This window comes from Dermochelys coriacea, chromosome 2, assembly GCF_009764565.3.
Source record: "Dermochelys coriacea isolate rDerCor1 chromosome 2, rDerCor1.pri.v4, whole genome shotgun sequence".
Classification (NCBI taxonomy): domain Eukaryota; kingdom Metazoa; phylum Chordata; order Testudines; family Dermochelyidae; genus Dermochelys; species Dermochelys coriacea.
The window spans coordinates 95,908,510-95,929,834 of record NC_050069.1 but is presented as its reverse complement, the minus strand read 5'-3'; the positions used below and the strand labels follow the sequence as shown (position 1 = coordinate 95,929,834).

Genomic DNA, 21,325 nt, shown 5'->3' with positions numbered 1-21,325 from the left:
CACAAATATATCTTCTTTTTCATTTTGTTGGACAGCTGGCGGGTGATATGGTGGAATGGAAAGCATCTCTGGCATATTTTTGTCATACCTTGAATAGGTCTATGGAAACATTGCAGGATGACTTCAGTCTAGGATTGTGACTTTTCTGTTTAGCTAAACACTAAAAAGGGAGAGACCCACAAGTTACAATTGAATAAAGGTATCCTGAACAAGAAGAAATGCCAAGGCTTTCAATTTCAGGAAATATTAAGATATGTATTGTAAGAAGAGGGAGCCCTTCTCATTTTGCTATATTTATTCTCCAGCTCTTTAATGATTATAAGGTCACCATTTAATAAGATGATATCCAGAGGTATTAAAGGTGTTTCACATTGGTTTGGATATCCTTGAAGGTGATTTACTTTATCAATCAATAACATTTAACACCTGAATAATAATCATCATGTCTATCTTGTGGACAAAGCAATCTTTTCCTGAAAAACAAAGAAACTATGGGTAGAATTCTGGTTCCATTAACCCCAATGGCAAAACTACCATTGATGACAGTGGAACCTGGATGTCATCCCATATGGGCCATGCATAGTTACAGTCCCTTTGCACCAACCAGATGGCATAAATCCAGCTTCAAATCCCATAAATGTCCTGGCATCTGCACCATAGTCATGCCTCCATCTCCGACCATTTTTCAGTATAGGAGGCTGAGGGGCACAGGGATGAGTTCCACAACAATCCTCCACTGATGTAAGTTGCATTAAGGAGCATGCATCAGTGGCACAACATATGGTATGTCTACTTGTGCCAGGTCTGACCTTGAGATTCTCAGAGCCAGAACCAGATGGCTAATCACTCTTCCTCCATCATGCACTGAGTGGAATTCCAATGCAACAGTCAATCAAGCCAAATATTTTCTGTCTTTTGGTAGGTGCTAATCTGCCTTTATAGAGTACACCAGGGATCAGCAACCTTTGGCACGTGGCCTGCCAGGGTAACCCCCCGGCGGGCTGGGCCGGTTTGTTTACCTTCCACGTCCACAGGTTCGGCTGATCGCAGTCCCACTGGCTGCAGTTCACCACTCCAGGCCAAAGGGGGCTGCGGGAAGTGGCGGCCAGCAGATCCCTCGGCCTGCGTCACTTCCTGCAGTCCACACTGGCCTGGAGTGGTGATAGGCCGAACCTGCAGATGCAGCAGGTAAACAAACCGGCCCAGCCCACCAGTGGGCTTATCCTGGCGGGCCACGTGCCAAAGGTTGCCGATCCCTGGAGTACACAATCAAAATCAGAAATAAAAGCACTCTAATAATGCAAACAGAACAAGAAAACTTGACCACTAGACTGACTTGAGGGTGATTTGTTCATTCACAAAAGGAAGGTCATTAGGGGCCAAAATGTTGTCTGCCTCCAATTTCTGTCAACTGAAGTATACATCTCCATCAAGTACTTCTGATGGTAACAGCTGACTGAAACATGGGACAACTTTGACTCTAATTTGCTATTTCTTTGGATGTCCAGAGGCGTGGTTCACTATCAGCTCTAAGTAGTTACCAGCAAAAGATAACAGAAAGGACCATCTGTCCTGAATAGTTCAGCACACCACACCTTTTATACTGAGCTTCAGAATTTTCTTTTGACTACAGAATTCACAACTCTCTCCAGCTCTTAAGCATGGAAGGTAAAGGATTTAACTCACCACTCCAGTTTTGTCTGATAAGTGTGATTTTATTGATTAGCCTTTCAATTTCTATATAGTTCTTTTATATTTTTACCTTTTAGCATTACCATTAAATATTTCCTTCCTGCTCATCTCCACTAGGAAATGAGGTGGGAGAACATGCAGTCACAACCTGGCTGAGCCTAATCAAGTAAGTGATCTGATTTTTTTTCCATTTACATTTTATTTACAAGTGAACTTATTATGGGGGGGAAATACTCACTGCCTGGTTTCTCCCTTTTTGTCTTTTAGGTTTTCAAGGAATTCTTTTCACTGATGGTGCACTTTAATGCATTTCTCCCAGCATTGTTCACATTTCAATACCTGATTCAATACATAGAATAATTATTTAAGTCAATATTTTCAAAAATGGATGCTTACAGATATGCTCCGGTCCCTAAACGTGTGGCCTGATTTTCAAAAAGGTTGAGTAACCAGCAGCTCCCACTGAAGTTAATAGGAGCTGCTGGGTGCTTGGTACTCATAAAAGACAAGCTACTCAGACTAAGTTTAGGCATCTTCCTATAATTCCAAATACAATGTTTGACATTTAAGTCACGCTTCTATCTTTGAAACATTTTCCACTCCCTCCAGTCCAATACTCAGCGTGAAAACCTGGCCCTATAATAGTCAGTGGGAATTTTGCCATTGACTTCAGTCAGGCCAGGATTCCATCTGTAGCATTTTCTTTGTTTCTCATTTTAATTAATGCTTTTAGCTCAACACTGTTCTGTTTGCTTCCTGTTACACACACACACACACACACAACCTCACTCCTCCTAGTCTGATAAAAAATGCTACTGCCAACACATCGGATGACTCCAGTCAGTCACAGCAACAGAGAGGACTCTGGGAAGTTTTCCCCATATTGCCCTTCTCTCACACACTATTTCTGGCTCTGGAATGACTCTGGCCAATAGTGGACATCCTCTTTCAGCCATGGTGTGGTGCATCTCCGTGCTACTCTGAAGCAAGCCCACCCAATCTGCCTTGGCTGAATTGTTACAATCCATCTCATACTCTTCCCAAATGAATCTGCAGTGTCATAAATATGTTTCATTCTCTTACAGATTCAGTTAATAACAACAAATTACTTTGAAATCTTTTTTTGTTTACACAGTGATGACTGAGGTACCTTTACTTGGTTCTGTTGAGTATAAATTACTTCTTGTTTTTCTGAGAGGCCTCTGTTTCTTCCCAAGAGCATATTCTTCTTGGCATCATGATTAGTCCTAGGCTTTTTTCTCCTGCCTCACTTTGGATTGGCCTTTGAGAGTCCAGAACTTCTTTAGTTCTCTGCACCTATTGGATAGGATTTTATCACAAGGGACAATCACATTGTTACATTAGCAAACTTTGTTTTGATTTCTACATGATTTGGCCAGTTTGGTCTCCAATAAAACCAGAAGAGTACCCAGAGGTCACCTACTACAGGACAGGCCCAACAAAGAAAATAACAGAACGCCACTAGCCATCACCTTCAGCCTCCAACTAAAACCTCTCCAACGCATCATCAAGGATCTACAACATATCCTGAAGGATGACCCATCACTCTCACAGACCTTGGGAGACAGGCCAGTCCTTGCTTACAGACAGCCCCCCAACCTGAAGCAAATACTCACCAGCAACCATACACCACACAACAGAACCACTAACCCAGGAACCTATCCTTGCAACAAAGACTGATGCCAACTCTGTCCACACATTTATTCAAGTAACACCATCATAGGACCCAATCATATTAGCCATGCCAACAGGGGCTCGTTCACCTGCATACCTACCAATGTGATATATGCCATCATGTGCCAGCAATGCTCCTCTGCCATGTACATTAGTCAAACTGGATAGTCTCTACGTAAAAGAATAAATGGACACAAATCAGATGTCAAGAATTATAACATTCAAAAACCAGTCAGAGAACACTTCATTCTCTCCAGTCACTCGATTACAGACCTGAGAGTGGCTATCCTTCAACAAAAAAGCTTCAAAAACAGACTCCAATGAGAGACTGCTGAATTGGAATTAATTTGCAAACCGGATACAATTAACTTAGGCTTGAATAGATACTGTGAGTGGATGTGTCATTACACAAAGTAAAACTATTTCCCCATGTTTATTCCCCCCCCCCGCCCCACTGTTCCTCAGATGTTCTTGTCAAACCCTGGAAATCGCCCACCTTGATTATCACTACAAAAGGTTCCCCCCACCCCCCCGCTCTCCTGCTGGTAATAGCTCATCTTAAGTAATCACTCTCCTTACAGTGTGTATGATAAAACCCATTGTTTCATGTTCTCTGTGTGTGTATATAAATCTCCCCATTATATTTTCCAGTGCATGCATCCGATGAAGTGAGCTGTAGCTCACAAAAGCTTATGCTCAAATAAATTTGTTAGTCTCTAAGGTGTCACAAGTACTTCTTTTCTTTTTGCTACAACCTTGATTTCTTCTTAAAGAACCTTCCTAGACACCAGCCACTCTGTTACTGTGTATCTCCCACTGTCTTGGAATCTAGCTGTCTCTCAGCTTCCTCTTCCTCTCATGCAGACTGTGCTCTACTTAGTAAATGTTCTGCTTATCGTATCATAGGAGCTGAGGAATATATCTATGCTCAGATTCAGATATCCTCATTTTTTTGTGCAAGGGATAAGTGGTGAGACAAGAGGTATGTCTTTCTGCATAAGTATTGACCCCTTTCCCTCACCATGCAATGCGCAGCAAGGGTCTAGTCAGATGCCACCTGGCCAGTGCCTGGGACTGCAGAAGCAACTCTGTTCCCCCGCTACCTCAGTTAACATGCCCTGGACAGATATTACACAGTTGTGACAAATAACTCAATAATACAATATTTCATCTCAAGAAAAACCTCTTGTGTTCTCTGAGGAAGGTGAAAATTAGCTATGTGAGGGTTCTGGCCAAAAGCTAAGAGAAAAGTTTGGAATCTACCATTAGAAACAGATAAATGTCCAAAAACACCAAATGGAAGGGTAACTGGAGAAATAAAACTGGTGTGAATGGTAGTTCATGGCCAGGAGGAGCAATATAAACTTCCCACACTCACATTTTCAGAGGGTGCCATCAGGCCAATGAGGTGCCCATGCAGTCTATAAATGGGCCAATCAGGCTCTGAGGACAGGAACTAAAATCACCTCACTCCACTCAAGCTCTGTCCATGAAGTGTCAAGAGGGATGGTGGGGAGGTGCTGCTATTCCCTCCCAAACTAACCAGGAATCCAGAGATGTATTCCCTCTGCCATCCTAGCCAAATCTCCTCACCACATACCTGCATCAAATAGGGTGAGAACTGCAGTGTCAAAATTGTTTTTAAGATACATGATTATTTTTTTCCATGCTGGCGTTATGTAAAAAAAATAGCCCAACCAATTTTATTAATAAATTCCCAATCAATTCTTATTAACATTAAGCATGAGAAATTTCATCTCAAAAAGAAATCTTTCAAGAAAGATATGAAGAGGTTAATATAAGGAGTTATCATGAACTTTGATGCCTACAACTGATGCCTACCATAAATCAGCCCAGCTCCACTGGTTTCAATGGGGCTCTGCCACTACTCACCAGTTACAGATCTGACCTGATTTATTTACAGTTATTTCTGATACCATTCCCTCTTGCATCAGCTCAGATTCCAGTGTTTGTTGTAAGAAACTAGTGAACTGCACATCTAAAAATAGTTAATTGATTACTTATTTTTTTTGCTGTTGATCTTCATGATCCATTTGACTCGTTTTCCTGAGTAGAGGAAGCAGCCTGATGGGAAGGCTGGTCAGCAGGCAGTTTATGCTAGCACACAACAGTTTGCATTGTCAACTACTGTGAAGGGTCTTGCCAATATCAATCATGCTGTATAGACAGACCAGGTTGTGTCATTCATCAACAAGAATGTACTACAATGGTTCTGTTCACTGGAAAATATTATGCTTCAGCTCCTGATCCAATAAAGCACCTGACTTTAAGCATGTGAGTATTCCTGTTGACTTCAGTAGGACTATGTATGTGCTCAAGTGCCTTGCTGTATTGGCGCCAAAGTGGTATGTTTATTAGGGTGCCTGTCATACGTACAATCTTGTACTGTCTCTTTCTCTCAGCAGAGGTTTAATTCAGTAATGTGAAGAGTGCTTCCAAAAGTTGTTGATCACCCTCAACCGCCCTGCTCCTATTGACTTTAGGAGGCATTCTGTGAATCTTTTAATAAATGAGCAAGAATATTTCTAGGTCTGATTTGCGTACAGATTGTGTACCAGTATAACTATTTTGAGTAGGGTTTGATTTTTTTTTTACTGGAATAGTTATATCAGTACCCTGTGGCCCAGGAACTTCTTTGTGCCAACTGGGTGAGGGAATAGGCGGGTGGTCCATGGACTTTTAAAGGAATCCCCTGGGTCAAATATATGCACAATAATTCACAAAATGATGGCATGTGAGATTTCTAATGAGAGCCTGTAGCTCACTAGTATCATAATTATCTCAAAATGAATGTACAGACAATAGCTAAGGAGTTGGGTATCTATACTGGAAATTATATTCTCAATGCCTTGGAGTTTAGATAAACATGGTGACATGCCTCATACCAGTTCCTTCCAGGCAGGGGGTAATAGAAGCTATCTCACTGGCTGGGAATTGTGTATTGTCTGCTTCACAGTATAGCTCTATTTACATACTGCGCTAAAATTCGAAGCAAGAGATTGTGAACTATATGAGAGAGGATATTTACAGGAAGAAATAAAGCAGCAGGAGGGAATATTGTTTCCGAGTAAAGATAGTGGATTGTTGGAGTGTTTTGGGGGAGCAGAGGTACCTCCTGGCATCTTTCACTGAGGAGGCAAACTGGCAGTGTGACTTATCTCATGAATGAAAGATCAACCCTGGTTGAAAAACACTGCAAGGTCTTCGGGGTGAGCATTGATCTGTAAAATATGAAAGTAGAAAATTAAATAAATATAAGTTCTAGAATGGGAGTTATGATTTTATTTTATATGCAGTCATCATTTGTTTCCAATATTTCTACTTTCTATCATTTGAATCTTTACTCTTTGTTAAATAAACTTTTGCTTGTTTTCGCTATGAACATATCTAAGTGTTGTGTGTTAAGGAGTGCTGTGATCTAAGTGGAAAATTGTAAGCTGCTACTTTGGAAGTAGCAAATCTGTGAAGTCTGTTTCTAATGGACCAAGCCTTCGACACAATAGGGAGATGCTCAGAGGGGTTGTAGCAAGCCTATCACTAGACAGTAGAGCCTGATTTAGCTAGGAGGGGAATGCTTGTGTTTCCTGTGGCCAATGGAGTCAGGGAGCTGACACACGGCAGGCACAGACATAGCTTCCTCATGCTAATGGCAAGTGGTAGCGAGGTGTCTCATAACCCCCTGGGAAGCATTACAGCCCACTACTGTGGACACCATTATACCAATTAAAGATACCCTATACAAATGTAGCTAAATCCCCCTTCCATACCAGAAAAAGGTATTAGTACAGCTATACAAATATAACTGTATCCACACTAGAGGGGTTGTATCAATATAGTTAAAATGGTACAACATAGGCATGTAGACAAGACCTAAGAGTTCATCCTTTTATATGTATGCGTATTTTGAACAAAGATGCTAGTTTGGGAAAGTTTGGAAATATTCAGTTTTCTGCACCCACCTGTGTACTTGGAGGCTTGTGGATATGTTGTTACTCATGGGCCTCATTTCTCTAGAATACAGTTTCTCAACCCGTGAGAATGAACCAGAGGATGGTGCATCAATCCTGATTGGTTTATGGCTAGAGCTGGCTGGATATTTTTGAAACAGTGGGAATTTTTGGTGAAATTTGTTTTTGCCCAAACCTCTGAAATGTCAATTAAGACCAGCTCTAGTGGAATCCATGGCTCCAGTACTCTACAGTGTTATGCCTGGGGAAAGCCCCATTACAGTCTATGGAGCTCTGTGCTGGTACAACAGTTGGCATGCATTGACCAGCTTGTAGGATCAGGTCCCATAGCTTCCTTTTACAAAATAAATCAATTTATAATCCAATGGATAAATTAACAAATCCAACATTTAACGAAAGCATTGTGGATGATTTAAAAAGAGCTTTTTTTTAAATTGCCTTTTTAAAAAATATGGTGGTTTGTGGGAGGGTGTTTTTAGACAATGGATTAACAGAATATAATCATAATAATAATAAAGAGAGATTCTGCTTTACAATTTTGTCTGCTTCTTGAAATGAATTACAATATCAGAAATTCTTCTTGGTTGCCGCTGCAATCTTATAATCAGAAGTGTTACCTTGCTAAAATAATTTTACGGCACAATGGATAGGAATACCCCAACCGATTAATATTTTGGGCAATATCTGTGGGTATCAGTAAGGATTTCCTTCTCAGCTAAAGATTGTCATCACTTAATAGAAAATTTGAATACCCTTATTTCTTGAAAACATGCAATGGGTTAGAATGTAACCATTGATGTCCTTTCCTCCTTTTATTTAGGAAATCCAGAACAAGTTTCTGAAGTATCTGTGTATGTTCAAGTTCTTGATGTTAATGATCATGCTCCAGAATTCCCAAAACACTATGAGATTTATGTGTGTGAAAATGCAAGATCTGGACAGGTAAGAGGCTGAAAAGTTGTTGGGTAACCATATTGTTTCCCTTTATAGTGACCTAAGACATTTGGCATATGGTATTGCTATTTTCTTGAACCCAGTTTATTTCGATATTACAAATGCAGGATAATCGTATAGAGTATATTTCAATAAGAACAATATCCCCGGCAACCAAACAAGGAAACATAATCTTAGATAGGTAGAGGAGGAAACTGGTAAAAAAACCACCATAATTTTAGTACAGTTTAATGTCACAGAGACAAAATCCTATTGGGACTGAGATTCTCAGCAATTATGTATAGCATTTTGAGAGGATTATTCATTGTCTTTTGGAATACAGTAAGGTCTAAATCTTTAATTATGTACCCTGATCAAAAGCCCATTGAAGTAAAATGAAGTCTTTTGGGTCCTATTAGCATATTTTAATGCTTTAACTAAAAATGCAATGATATCATTTTAGTAAATAATATAATTTACAAACAAATATTTATATGATCAATTTTTTTTCATTTGTTCATAATTCAAAATGACGTTTGTTTTCTTTTCTAAAGTTACTACTGTTGCATAATGTTGTTGTGGGCTGATGAATTGCTGTTGTGTTCTGCCCCAAAGATGACTTCTTTTCAGGAGTAGGTGAAGAAATCTCTGAATTTACATATAATTTCCCCTGTGCTCTGAAATCCTCTAGGAAGAAAGGCACTGCTGAAAACAATAATACACATTAATGAGTGGAATCTCACCACACCTATCTAAAGTAGGAAAATAATATTTATCACAGTTTACAGATGGGAAAACTATAGAACAGAGATTTGTTAAGTCACTTGCTCAACACCAAACACTCTTGGAAGGAATAATAAGAAATTATTACTGAAATGCATAATTATCACAGTCAATGATTAAGACATTTTACTTAACTTAATGGTTTAAAAAAGAGATTGTTATGGCTCATGTGTAATATAAATCTTACCTTCCTTTACTTTTAACAGACTGTTTTTGTAGGCTTTCCATATAGTTAGATTTTATTAATGTTTTTATATTTTCATCAGAAGGACTCTAGAGTTAAAATTAGTATATTTATGATGATCACTTAACAGATCAATTTAGATTTTAGAATTTATATATAGTGAGAATTAATACAAGGCAATCAAAGTTGTAAGCTTCACGTTATGAAGCTCTAAATGGTTTTGTTCCTGCCTAACTCAGATTCCAATCCATAGCCCACTGAATTCAGTGGCGCTCTTTCAAACTCTAAGGGCCTGATATATAGACCATGGAAATCAGTGGAAAGGTTTCCATTGATTTCAGTTGGCTATGATCAGTCAGTCAAATACAACCCCTCTTTTTGGCCATCTTTCTGCAACTAACTCTATGATGGCCCAGGGTTGTCCACACAATGTCAATGGTAGATCAGGGCTTTTGGGACCATCATGATAAGCTGGAGTGCTTGAGGTAGCTTCCCCCCTATTTCTGTCTGAAAAAGGTATTGAGGGGTATTTTCAGTGAAAGGCTCCTAACTCTGGAAATTGCTTCCTTTCTTAGCCTGGCAGAGCTGGAGTTTGTTTACTTTCATGGGGCACTGCAAAGCTTACTGATATTCTCAGGTTTTTCAGAATGGGGAGGAGTTATTGAAGAGGAAAAGTTCCTTATGCTGTGGGATTTGGAGGATTTTATTGTTGACGTCAATCCAGTTTGTAAGTGAAAACAAAAAGTAAATACATATAAATATATTATTTGTGAATGATTCAAGAGCATAAAAGGGCCATATTTTAGAAAACAAAGGAACTAAAACAATACATAAAATAAAAATGCCCTTTTGCTTAGCCAAACTCAAAGACAGTGGGATGATACTATAGCTTATCTAAGAACAATGCTAACCTTGAATTAAATTTTCTTTTCTTTTTGCCAAAAAAATCTCCAAGATTATTAAAAAGTTCTCAGTCTATTTTTAGCAAATTACTTTTGCTCTCATTTTTCCTTGTTATATTATGTTTTCTAGTCCCTGGAAGTGCGTCAAATAAAAGAATGGCATTTGCGTTCTTGGGACTATCATCTGAAAAGATAGCTTGACAATAAAAATGAATGTAAAAGAAGATGGATATTTTTGGCTATGGTCCAAATCCATCCATCAGGTTTATCAGACATTTTGAATGGATTTTTCATTATCCATTTTATGTTATAGTTCTGGCACCTTCCTATAATCCACACATCAACTGCATAGTAGCCAGGAAGGCAGTTTCCTTTTGCACATCGAGAAACCACTTTCAGTGCACTATCAGTATTAAATCTATTACTTTCAAAATTACTTGAGCATGAAAGGTGCTATATAAAATAGAATACTATCCTATTATAGCTATTGCTAGCATCAGATCTAATAGAACAATATTAGTAAACCATGTGGCTGTTGGATTCTCTTTGGATTCACATTGAATCTCTTTGACCTTACCACTATATATATAAATAATAGGCTCATCCATTTTAGGAACTTGTTGACCACAGTATGACAGTTTTTCTTTATTGCTTTTATTACAGTAGTTACAAACTCCATTGAATTCTATACCAAAATCTATAAAAATGGCCAGTAAGCAAAATGGATCAAATACATCCCTGGTGTAAGACCACAGATGTCATAGCAAGAATGAATTTAGCCCAGCAAGTCTTACTCACTGGGCATTAATGAATTGACTCTAGTTCAAAACTGCAGCTTGAGACATTTAAATGTACTACATCAAATGACTTTCTGGGATAGGGTAAGTGAGTTGAGCATCCAGAATGTGTCCAGTTATATGTATGGTAATTTCAACCCCTTTGTGGCTCCTAGTCTTTCTTCATATCAGGCAAGATGCAGATTTCAGCTGAAGACAAGATGCACTGAGTTCACCTATATTTTGAATTAGTGCTATCTTTTCTAATGTATATTTGTTTTGCATGAATTCTTCTAATTTGATGATCACATATGAACTGACTTTAATGTTGTAGTTTACTTTGTAATTTTACTTATTACATCCAAAAGCAGAGACTACATAATCTGCACTTTGAGTTAGAGATCAGAAAAAGCCATGCATTTACCCAACTACTTAGCATATAATAAAATAGTCAGCAGTTACAGTGCAAGTGAAGATAATTTATGTGATATTAGCTTCCTATAAAATGAATTGTTGTACAGACACACACACAAAACCCTCACAAAGAATACCAAGTTGTATATAGAACTGGATGTACATGATTCAGGTTGAAAATGAGCAGTTTGCAAAAATAGACCATTCCTAACAAGTCATATTTTTAAAGAATTTTTGAAATCAGAAGAGAGAAATTGATGGGTAAGACAACATTTATTATTTTACCTTGGTATGTCTATTGATCATGTACAAGTAGCACATAAAGAGCAGTGATAAGAAAACAGGGAGGAAGAGAAATGGGGATATCTCCATAGAGAATAAAAGAAAATGGAAGTAGTGTGTAGGGATTTAAACCTCCTCTTGCCCTAACTGCATCTGCTAATGCATGGGAATCCAGCTTCTGGTATTTTGAGAGGATGTGTTACTATGGACCAAGTTGCCGTACTGTAATTATGGTTAGCTAAAGCATGAGCTTTTCCTGACCACGTAGTTGAGGCTGATCTGGTAGAGTGTGCTCATACAAGAGTTGTCCAAAAGTGGAAATAATTTCAATGAATTTCAAGGAGGCAACTTGTGAATAATTTCAAACAATGAATACAGTGGATATCAGGTAGTGAACATTTAGCAAACTTCTGGCAGGCCCATGGTTTATCCAGACTGACAGCTCCATCTACCTCTGACAAATCTGGCAAAAAGAGCTGAACTTTTATGTAAAGAATCAGTGGGCTTGAGCACTCCAAGGAAAACTCCAAACCACATCTCTATGGGAAGAAATAATGGATACATTTCAGTTTAAAAACAAATGCACATTTTCAAATTGGCTCCTAGATTATTAGAGCTTCCAGATTAATGAGCTTCGAAGTAACACAATTCATAGCAATTAGATTTAAATCCAATCAGCTGATACAATCTTATGAAAGCAATACCTAACCTCCTTATCTTTTTTCCCCACATCAAGCAAATAGGATTTGTAGATCTTGATTCACAAGCAGTTAGTGCAGAACTTCTCAAACTTTGATGCTGCCTTCACTGCACTGCACTGAGGTGCCAGCCTGTCCCAGGTTAGATCAAACAAGTCTAGGGAGACTGGAAAAATATATCTTTTTCTTTCTTTCTGGATCATTTTTACTTCACACTTAGAAAAATCAGAGCTTTCTGTTGCACTCAATCATTTATAGAATTATATGGTTTATGTTGATTCCTAGTAGAAATGATCCAATAAGAAATAAAGAGTAAGACATTTCCCAACCTATATGTTGACAGCATTCCTTCAATTCTAGGATGAAGCTCACAAGATACATGCATATGCTTAGAATAGTCAGAAAGAGGCAGGTTTCCCATTCCCCCACCCCTTTTTTTCCTCTCTTTTTTTAAATAGCAAAGACAAAAAACAAGGAAAAAGTCAGCTTGTTATTATTCCAGACTGAAAATGAACTTGTCAAAGAAGTATTCATTTTGATTAGTTATAATTGATACTGTGTGGAAAAATATATATACACATGCCTACATTTATTTACATATTATTTATTTAGCTAGCTAGCTATACATGATGTGACAGGGTCAGGCCAGATGGCTACAGGAGAGTGATAGAAGGCAGATATATTAGCCCCAGGTTAAGCAGGTCCCTTTCCCCTGGGTAAGATAACAGGGGCAGTTCCAGAACAATCAGGAACTTGCTGGAACCAATTATGGTAGACAGACTAATTAGGACACCTGGAGCCAATTAAGAAGCTGCTAGAATCAATTAAGGCAGATTAATCAGGGCACCTGGTTTAAAAAGGACCTCACTTCAGTCAGTGCAGAGTGCATAAGGAGCTGAGAGTGAGAGGACATGCTGCTGGAGGACTGAGGAGTACAAACACTATCTGGCATCCGGAGGAAGGTCCTGTGGTGAGAATACAGAAGATGTTGGGAGGAGGCCATGGGGAAGTAGCCCAGGGAGTTGTAGCTGTCACACAGGTGTTACACAAAACACTATAGACAGCTGTGATGTACAGGGCCCTGGGTTCTCCCCATCGTCCCAACTCCCTATTGGATACAGGAGGAGTTGACCTGGACGGTAGGTCCCACCAGAGGGGAAGGTTCCTGGCCTGTCCCCCGACCCACTAGGTGGACCAGCAGAGACTGTGGGGATTGTTCTCCTTCTTTTCCCCATGCTGGCCAGGGATGGGGTTAGCTGAGTGAACAGCAGGTTTGAGCCACTAGCAAAAGTGGCCAAACTGTGGGCTTCCGTGAATCTATGAGGCAAGGAAATCTGCCAATAAGTGCAGGACCCACCAAGTCAGAGGAGGGACTTTGTCACAATGAATTAATAGTGAAATAGGAAACCAGCTCTGTTGACTTGAAACTGCAGATATTTTGAGAATTCCAAACATGATGGATTTGTAATGTTTTGTTTCCTGATTAGATGGCTATGTTCCTAATCAGCACAAAGCAATTGAAAATTGAGAGTATCAGAATCAAATATATAATTAATAGTTTCTGTGATATTGTCAATCTTCAATGAGCTCCATGTGACCAGACTACAGTGTCTGTATGGAGCTCACCACTGCATCAGTATCTTGGTTAGCTATATAGTTAGCCAATCATGGAACTGAATGCCACATGACATAACTATTCAATAAAGCACAAATTGCTAATTATGAGGTACCAATTTTATAATCAAATAGTCAAACATTGAGGCTCAACTTTCATTGTTCCTGAAACTCACATTAGTAAAATTCAAAAATTCTTGGAAAATGACCATGAAACTGCCATGAACACAACCAAATTGTAATTTGCTTTTGAATTTAAGCAAATATTTGTGGAATACACACAGCCATACAGTTTGTCAGCTATAGGCATGGAGTTCATTACCATCAAACCTGCTGAAATAGTCAATTTGGTTTGTTGAGTACATGATAGAATAGCATGAGGAAGCTGGACCATGGCTTCCTGTTCTGTACTGGATACATGCATAAGCAAAGGGCTTCATTCTCTAGTTCTGTACATATTGCATATCTGTGACAATTACATTCACTTTCAAAAGATAATCTTGCATCTATTCTCACAGTAGTGTTGAGGGAGCAGCTTTTCCTGCTATGATTGGGGCTAGTTCGCTCTCCCCCCTTTCTGCATATTGGAATCACCCAAGATACTCTCTAGTTCTGGGAAAAGAGGAAACATCCCATTATTCCTAACAGTTATATAGAAGACACCCTTTTGTCTGATGTGGGAGACATCCCATGCAGTAGCAATCAGTGCTCTAGCACTGCCACGATAAGGCTGCATAGAACTTCTGTTTTTCCATGAGATCTTTATACAGATGAAAGTTTGCTTGCTCACATGAACAAGACGGAGTGCCAAGAATATGGGACACCCACAACAACAGCATATCCTGTTGCTTTCACACTTGCCTCATTGTACATTCCTTAAGTATTGTGACAGAAAAGACAGATATCATGATACTCCCATGATTATTATCTTGCCTAAAAGGAAATGGAATTTATGTTTACTTAGCACTTTGAATGGAAAATATTTGTATCAGGGGAGATTTTCAAAGACAAATGACAGTTAGATGCCGGGCTCCCATTGGCTAAGTGCCTTTGAAAATCTCCACTGTAGCACCCAGAACAGTGAGGGTCTCTCAGCTTCACTGTGTTCAATGGGAGTTGAGTGTACTCAGAGTCCTGGAGGCTCAAATCCATATACAAAATGAAGACATAGTGACTGATAAAATAGAGTCACGTTATTCAAAATAGACATGACATTTTCCTAAGTATCAAAGATTCAGATCTAGATTTTTGGTTTGGGTCCTTATCTAATTAAAACATACTTTTAAGAAACCAGTCTCTGCTAATGAAAGAAACAAATTGGCTTTTGTAGTGATCTGTGAAGATATTCATTGAATGTTGTACTTGATGATGCATAATTCACTGAATAGCAATTGATAATAGTGATAAATACTTGCTCTTTGCAAGCAGAAATATTGCTCATTATATTGAGTTCAACTTGGTTGTTTATTCATGTAGATGGAAGATATTATTTTCAGGGCTAAGATGTTAACTTTGACTTTGTTCTCTTGCAAATGACAATCTGCTTTGACACATTTGTAAATAAGGCCTATTTTGTTTTCTTGAAAACCAAAACAAAAACTTCAGTAATCAGTCTATCATAATTTCCAGAACCAACAATTCAACACCTGGGTTTGTCACCATCTCTCACTTACTGCCACTATAATACATCAGTTGAATGATGCTGCTGAGTTTATGGGCTGGAAGGAAATAGCTTTTGCACTGGAGGGTTGGTTCAAATGGAGAATGATATATTTTTCATCTTGTGGGAAAAAGGAAAGGGTAAAATATTTTATATATGATTCTTGTTTGCATAGAAAACTTTATTTACACTTTGCATTTTGATTCTGGAAGCCATTTACATTATTGTAGTCATTTAATGCTTATCTTCCTCAAATCAACACAAAATCAAATGGCATAATGGCAGGACACTAAAAATACATTAGAAAACCAATAACCCCAATAAGACTGCAATTATATACATTTATTTGCTGCAGAATTTGTCGCCTCAGCAATTCATTATAATGTCTGACATTTATTGTGTTAAAAGAAAGTAAATAGTGTTTATTCTTAAACAGTCATGTTTATTTGCAGCTAATCCAGACCATCAGTGCAGTGGATAAAGATGATTCAGTAGAAGGCCATCATTTTTACTTCGCTCTGGCTCGGGAGGCCACAAACAACTCAAATTTTACTGTCAGAGATAATCAAGGTAGTGTCATTCATGTAGCTTTTTAAAAATCCCTTCATGAAAGATTCATGCTTTAATAGTGCTCACATAACCATTTTTGTATAATCATCCAGCCATACAGAGAAATGTTTGGTGTTAAGTTTGAAATAGGGCAAAAGAGTTATCATGAGCAAACTTTAATAATAATAATAATCCAATAACCTCATGTAGAATAGTTCTTTTAGAATCCAAATAACATTAATCAACACAAGATAGTATTATAGAAGAGAGAAAAATACTTAGCACAAAATCAAGAAAAATACATTTATATTACTTAATAGTTAAATATAGTATACGTTATGGGATATAATTTTAACTCCTAAATTGTCACATATTGGTGTTTAAAAAAAGAATATTGAGAGATGTTGTTAATAGGGGTCCACTCTTTTACTTAGTTCAGCAAAAATAGAATTATAAACAGAAGCACAATTCACAATTATGTAACTTTGCATCCTGTTACATTTAAAACTGTATGCATCGATTACTGTTGACATGATATGAATGACTTCTCTGCATATCATAATGCTGTACCATTTTGGTATTGATCCAGATGCTTCAAAAGAATGGTTTAGGGGGTCACCAATCGAAACTAATCTGAAGGGAAAACTTAAGTTTAACAGCTGGTGATACTACAGGAAAGATGACCAGTTAAAGTCAGTCTTCTTAGACTTAGAAGAAGAGCTTCTTTCAAACTCAACTAAAATACACATTACTTATATTGATTTTGCTAATTATTTGAATGTCTGGCTAGGTGAATAAATCAATGGGACTAACTTTTGGAAAATTCATACTATAGGAAACTAGTTTTCTTAATGTCTCCAAAAGGAAAGGCAATGTTTTAATACATATTTAAATTTCTGGTTTTCATTTACCTCTGACCCACTGCTAGGAGGTGGAATGCTACGTAGGGTCACCCACTTTCTAATCACACAAAACCAAACACCCTTGCCACCTGCCCCGCATATTTTTCCAACAAGCTAGTAGTTAAAGTGTTTCTAAGCTGAAATGTTCCCTGGCCAAAGTAGCAGAAGCACACGTGGCCCCTGTTTTGAGGTCGTGGATGCTCACAACCAAGTTTGTCTGTCCACCCCCCACACCTATCAGGAAGCCATCCTTTGAATATTGAACCTTTTGATTAGCCACTTATACAATATGCTCTACAAACAGCTGGACAGGATGGCAGCTGGTTGCATGGGTCCATTTCAAAAAATCAGTTCATCAGTTTGAATATGGGGTAGGTATTTTCCCCCACTTTTGGGTTTGAACATTAATACAAAGTTTCTTGGTCACATTCTGCCATCACTTCTGGAATACTTGCATTGAAGTAAATGGAGTTACTCTGGATCTACTGATGTAACACAGAGCAGAATTTGCTCTCCACCCATTAGGTTACCAACAGCCACAGATATACAGACAAACAAAACTGAATGTTTATTTTTGTTCATTTGTTTTGCATACTTCTTTGAAAAACTGGTTTTACAAAACAAAGCCTGGGGGTTGTTCTGATCAGTCATATTTATATTGCAAAGTACAGAAGTTTGGATAAATGGCTCTGTATTAGGCCCATTTTTATATTAATTTACTAAAGAAAATTACTGTATAAAACAGTAATGAGTTGTCCCTGGAAGCTGATTTGCATGGTGCATTATAACTGATGCTTTGTTAATCTACCAAAATTGAAATGCCTCATCTTGCTTAGAACATCCTGCATTTTACCTGGTTTTGCTGATTTATAAAACCATTTAAATCAGTAAAGTCCTCCCCACATTTTGCTTTCCTGTCCAATGACATACACCTTTTCAGAATGTCATTGATTGCAAATAAGGATAAGTTATTAGCCAGATTTTTATTTATTTATTTTTGTTAAAGTGACAAATATCTGATACAAATACTTCATCTTCTAGATAACACAGCTGGAATTCTTACAGCAAAAAATGGCTTCAGTCGACAAGAGCAGTTTGCTTTCTTCCTGCCAGTCCTAATTGTGGACAATGGAACCCCCTCACTTACCAGCACAAACACCCTAACTGTCAGCGTCTGTGATTGTGATACTGAAGCTAGTGCCCAGTCTTGTCGATTTGGAGCTTTCATGTTTTCTATGGGTCTCAGCATAGAAACATTAGTTGCAGTTTTGGCTTGCATACTAATAATATTAGGTAAGAAAAAATAAGTGAGATGGCTTTAGTATTTATATATGTGTCCCACTGCCCTCTTCTGCTATATGCTAGATTTGATCATTTGAATAGAGGTTCCTTGAATTGGCTGAGCTAATTATGCTGTTGTGTTTATTGTGTTTCACTGATTACAAATCAAATGGGTTCAGTTTACAAGTTAAAAAAAAAAGTCTTTGTAACTGCCAGCCCTGAAAATCTGGCCAACGTGTAGGTGTGTTCTGTATGCACATCTATCATCAGCTGTCGTAAAGATGTGGAAGGCTAAAATCTTGTCTTAGCATACATAAAACTAAAGCAGAGTTTCGCCTTACAGTTGAAATTTAGCTGACAGTTCTACTGATGATGCATGAGAAGGAATAGAATCCAATTCTCTCCACCATAACTGTGTGGTTCTGTAGAGCTAAGATAATTTTTTACTGTTTCTTTTTATTTATTTTTGTCATAAAGGAGGCAGCTATGACTCTGAATACAAACAGAGTTGATCTGTTGAATAATATAGTGAAATATTTACATAGTCACTTCTTCAAATACAACCATTCTTATGTTACTCTTCCCCTTTCTTCCCTCCCCCGCCCCCGTTGATACAAATTTAGGAAGCAGAGTGCTAGGCCTGATGTGACATACGCAGTCTGTGCACCTAAAATGTTTCCTCCATTTAGACAGATTCTACTAGTTTGAGATATATTCCCTATAAATATAGGGATAGAGTGTGAGTCAACCCCTTATGCCTGCACAGGTATGAAGGTTCAAACAAGAAGCTTCCCCTTTTGCCCTGCTGTGAAAGAACTGCTGACAGTAGCGGGCCCTGCACTCCTTGCACTCTGAGTGCAGAAACTGTTTGCTTCTGCTCTCTTCTCAGCCCACCCCCATTCAGAGTCGATCTAGAGCACAAGGGGGAGCAATCTGATCCGTCCAAACGTTCAGTGTGAGTTTGAGCAAGACTCAAATCCAGACCTCAGGACTGTAATCAAGTGCCTTAACTCACAAGTTGCCAAAACTGTGATGCATCTGCCCCCAAACATGTCTGGACCTGCTCCACAAACACTGCATCAGGAAGCCCCCATTTTGATCTACAAAATGGAGGTCTTCACACAGCATAACCTCATACATACAATCCGTGGGAGGTCATGTTGTGCAGAGGTTGTCATTTTGTAGATCAAAATGGCAACCTTGCAGCATAACCTAGCATATATGGTGTGTGTGAGGTCACATTTTGTGGAGACCACCATTTTGTAAAGTATAACAGTGGTCTCTTAGTGCGGCATTTGTGGAGCAGGTTCAGACGTTGTCTGTGTGGAGATTGCTGTGTGGACACCAGTTTGGCCATTTGCACCATGCAGCTGTGCAAGTATCCATCTGAAGGACATGAATGCAGAAAATCCTTATCTGTGGGTAGCAGCCTCATCAAGAGAGCCTCCTCTCCGCTTGAGCTAGTAGGAATCTGTGCTAGTTCTTTTCTGAGATGTGAGTCTGCACTAAGGCGGGGTCCATATCTTCTTTCATGCCACCCTGAGTACCCTTGTCACTTGAGGATAAAGAATCATTTTGCTGCCCTAGTATCACCACACAGGGCTTTCCTAAGTCCTGGCCTCATTTGCTGAATAGCAAATTCCTCTTTCAGATTTGTGATAAGAGGCACAGAGGACTCATTTTTTTACCCAGAGTATCTGCTTCAGCCTCCAACAGCGAATCTAATGGTGCAGTTATGAACAAAAAACAAGAGTCCAAGAAACATGCTTGAAAATACGATGAGGCTTTCTTTGATTTTGACTTCACCAGTGATTTGATCAAGAAAGAAGAAAGGCCAAAATGCCTGCTATAACACAGTGTCACTTAGAGAAAGCATGAAGCTTAATAATCTTAAACAACACTTAGAAACACTACACATGGAACACACAGACAAACTAAGGTTATTTTTCCAGTGTCAGAAAGACAAACTGGGTAACCAAAAGAAGATATGCCTTCTTTCCTATGTAACAGACATATCTGGGAAACTGAATTAATTGACAGGTTTCAGAGTAGCAGCCATGTTAGTCTGTATCCACAAAGAGAAAAGGAGTACTTGTGGCACCTTAGAGGCTAACAAACTTATTTGAACATAAGCTCTCATGAGCTACAGCTCACTTCATCAGATGCATGCACTGGAAAATATAGTGGGGAGATTTATATACACAGAGAACATGAAACAATGGGTGTTCCCATACACACTGTAACAAGAGGAATCAGAAAAGGTGAGCTATTACCAGCAGGAGAGGGGGGGGGAACCTTTTGTAGTGTTAATCAAAGTGGGCCATTTCCAGCAGTTGACAAGAACATCTGAGGAACAGTGGGGTGGGGGGCGGGAAATAAACATGGGGAAATAGTTTTACTTTGTGTAATGACACATCCACTCCCAGTCTTTATTCAAGCCTAAGTTAATTTTATCCACTTTGCAAATTAATTCCAATTCAGCAGTCTCTCGTTGGAGTCTGTTTTTGAAGTTTTTTTGTTGAAGGATAGCCACCCTCAGGTCTGTAATCGAGTGACCGGAGAGACTGAAGTGTTCTCCAACTGGTTTTTGAATGTTATAATTCTTGATGTCTGATTTTTGTCCAAATATTCTTTTACGTAGAGACTGTCCAGTTTGGCCAATGTACGTGGTAGAGGGGCATTGCTGGCACATGATGGCATATATCACATTGGTAGATGTGCAGGTGAACGAGCCTCTGATAGTGTGGCTGAGAGTGATGAGGTCCTATGATGGTGTCCCCTGAATAGATATGTGGACACAGTTGGCAACGGGCTTTGTTGCAAGGATAGGTTCCTGGGCTAGTGGTTTTGTTGTCTGGTGTTTGGTTGCTGGTGAGTATTTGCTTCAAGTCTGGGGGATGTCTGTAAGCAAGGACTGGCCTGTCTCCCAAGATCTGTGAGAGTGATGGGTCGTCCTTCAGGATAGGTTGTA

General features: G+C 38.8%; 1 protein-coding gene across 6 annotated transcripts in view; it reads left to right on the top strand.

The window, feature by feature from the left end:
- The window catches only part of CDH19 (cadherin 19), a 160,596-nt gene that overhangs the window by 132,454 nt on the left and 6,817 nt on the right, over window positions 1-21,325 (top strand). For 4 of the 6 annotated variants that reach the window (XM_038392792.2, XM_043508158.1, XM_043508160.1 and 1 more), the window contains 3 exons: window positions 8,197-8,318; window positions 16,075-16,192; window positions 18,115-18,366. In XM_038392792.2, the coding sequence (XP_038248720.1) occupies window positions 8,197-8,318; window positions 16,075-16,192; window positions 18,115-18,366 (492 nt within the window). The remainder of the gene's footprint in view (window positions 1-8,196; window positions 8,319-16,074; window positions 16,193-18,114; window positions 18,367-21,325) is intronic. The other 2 variants (XM_038392793.2, XM_043508162.1) reach the window with 1 other exon arrangement.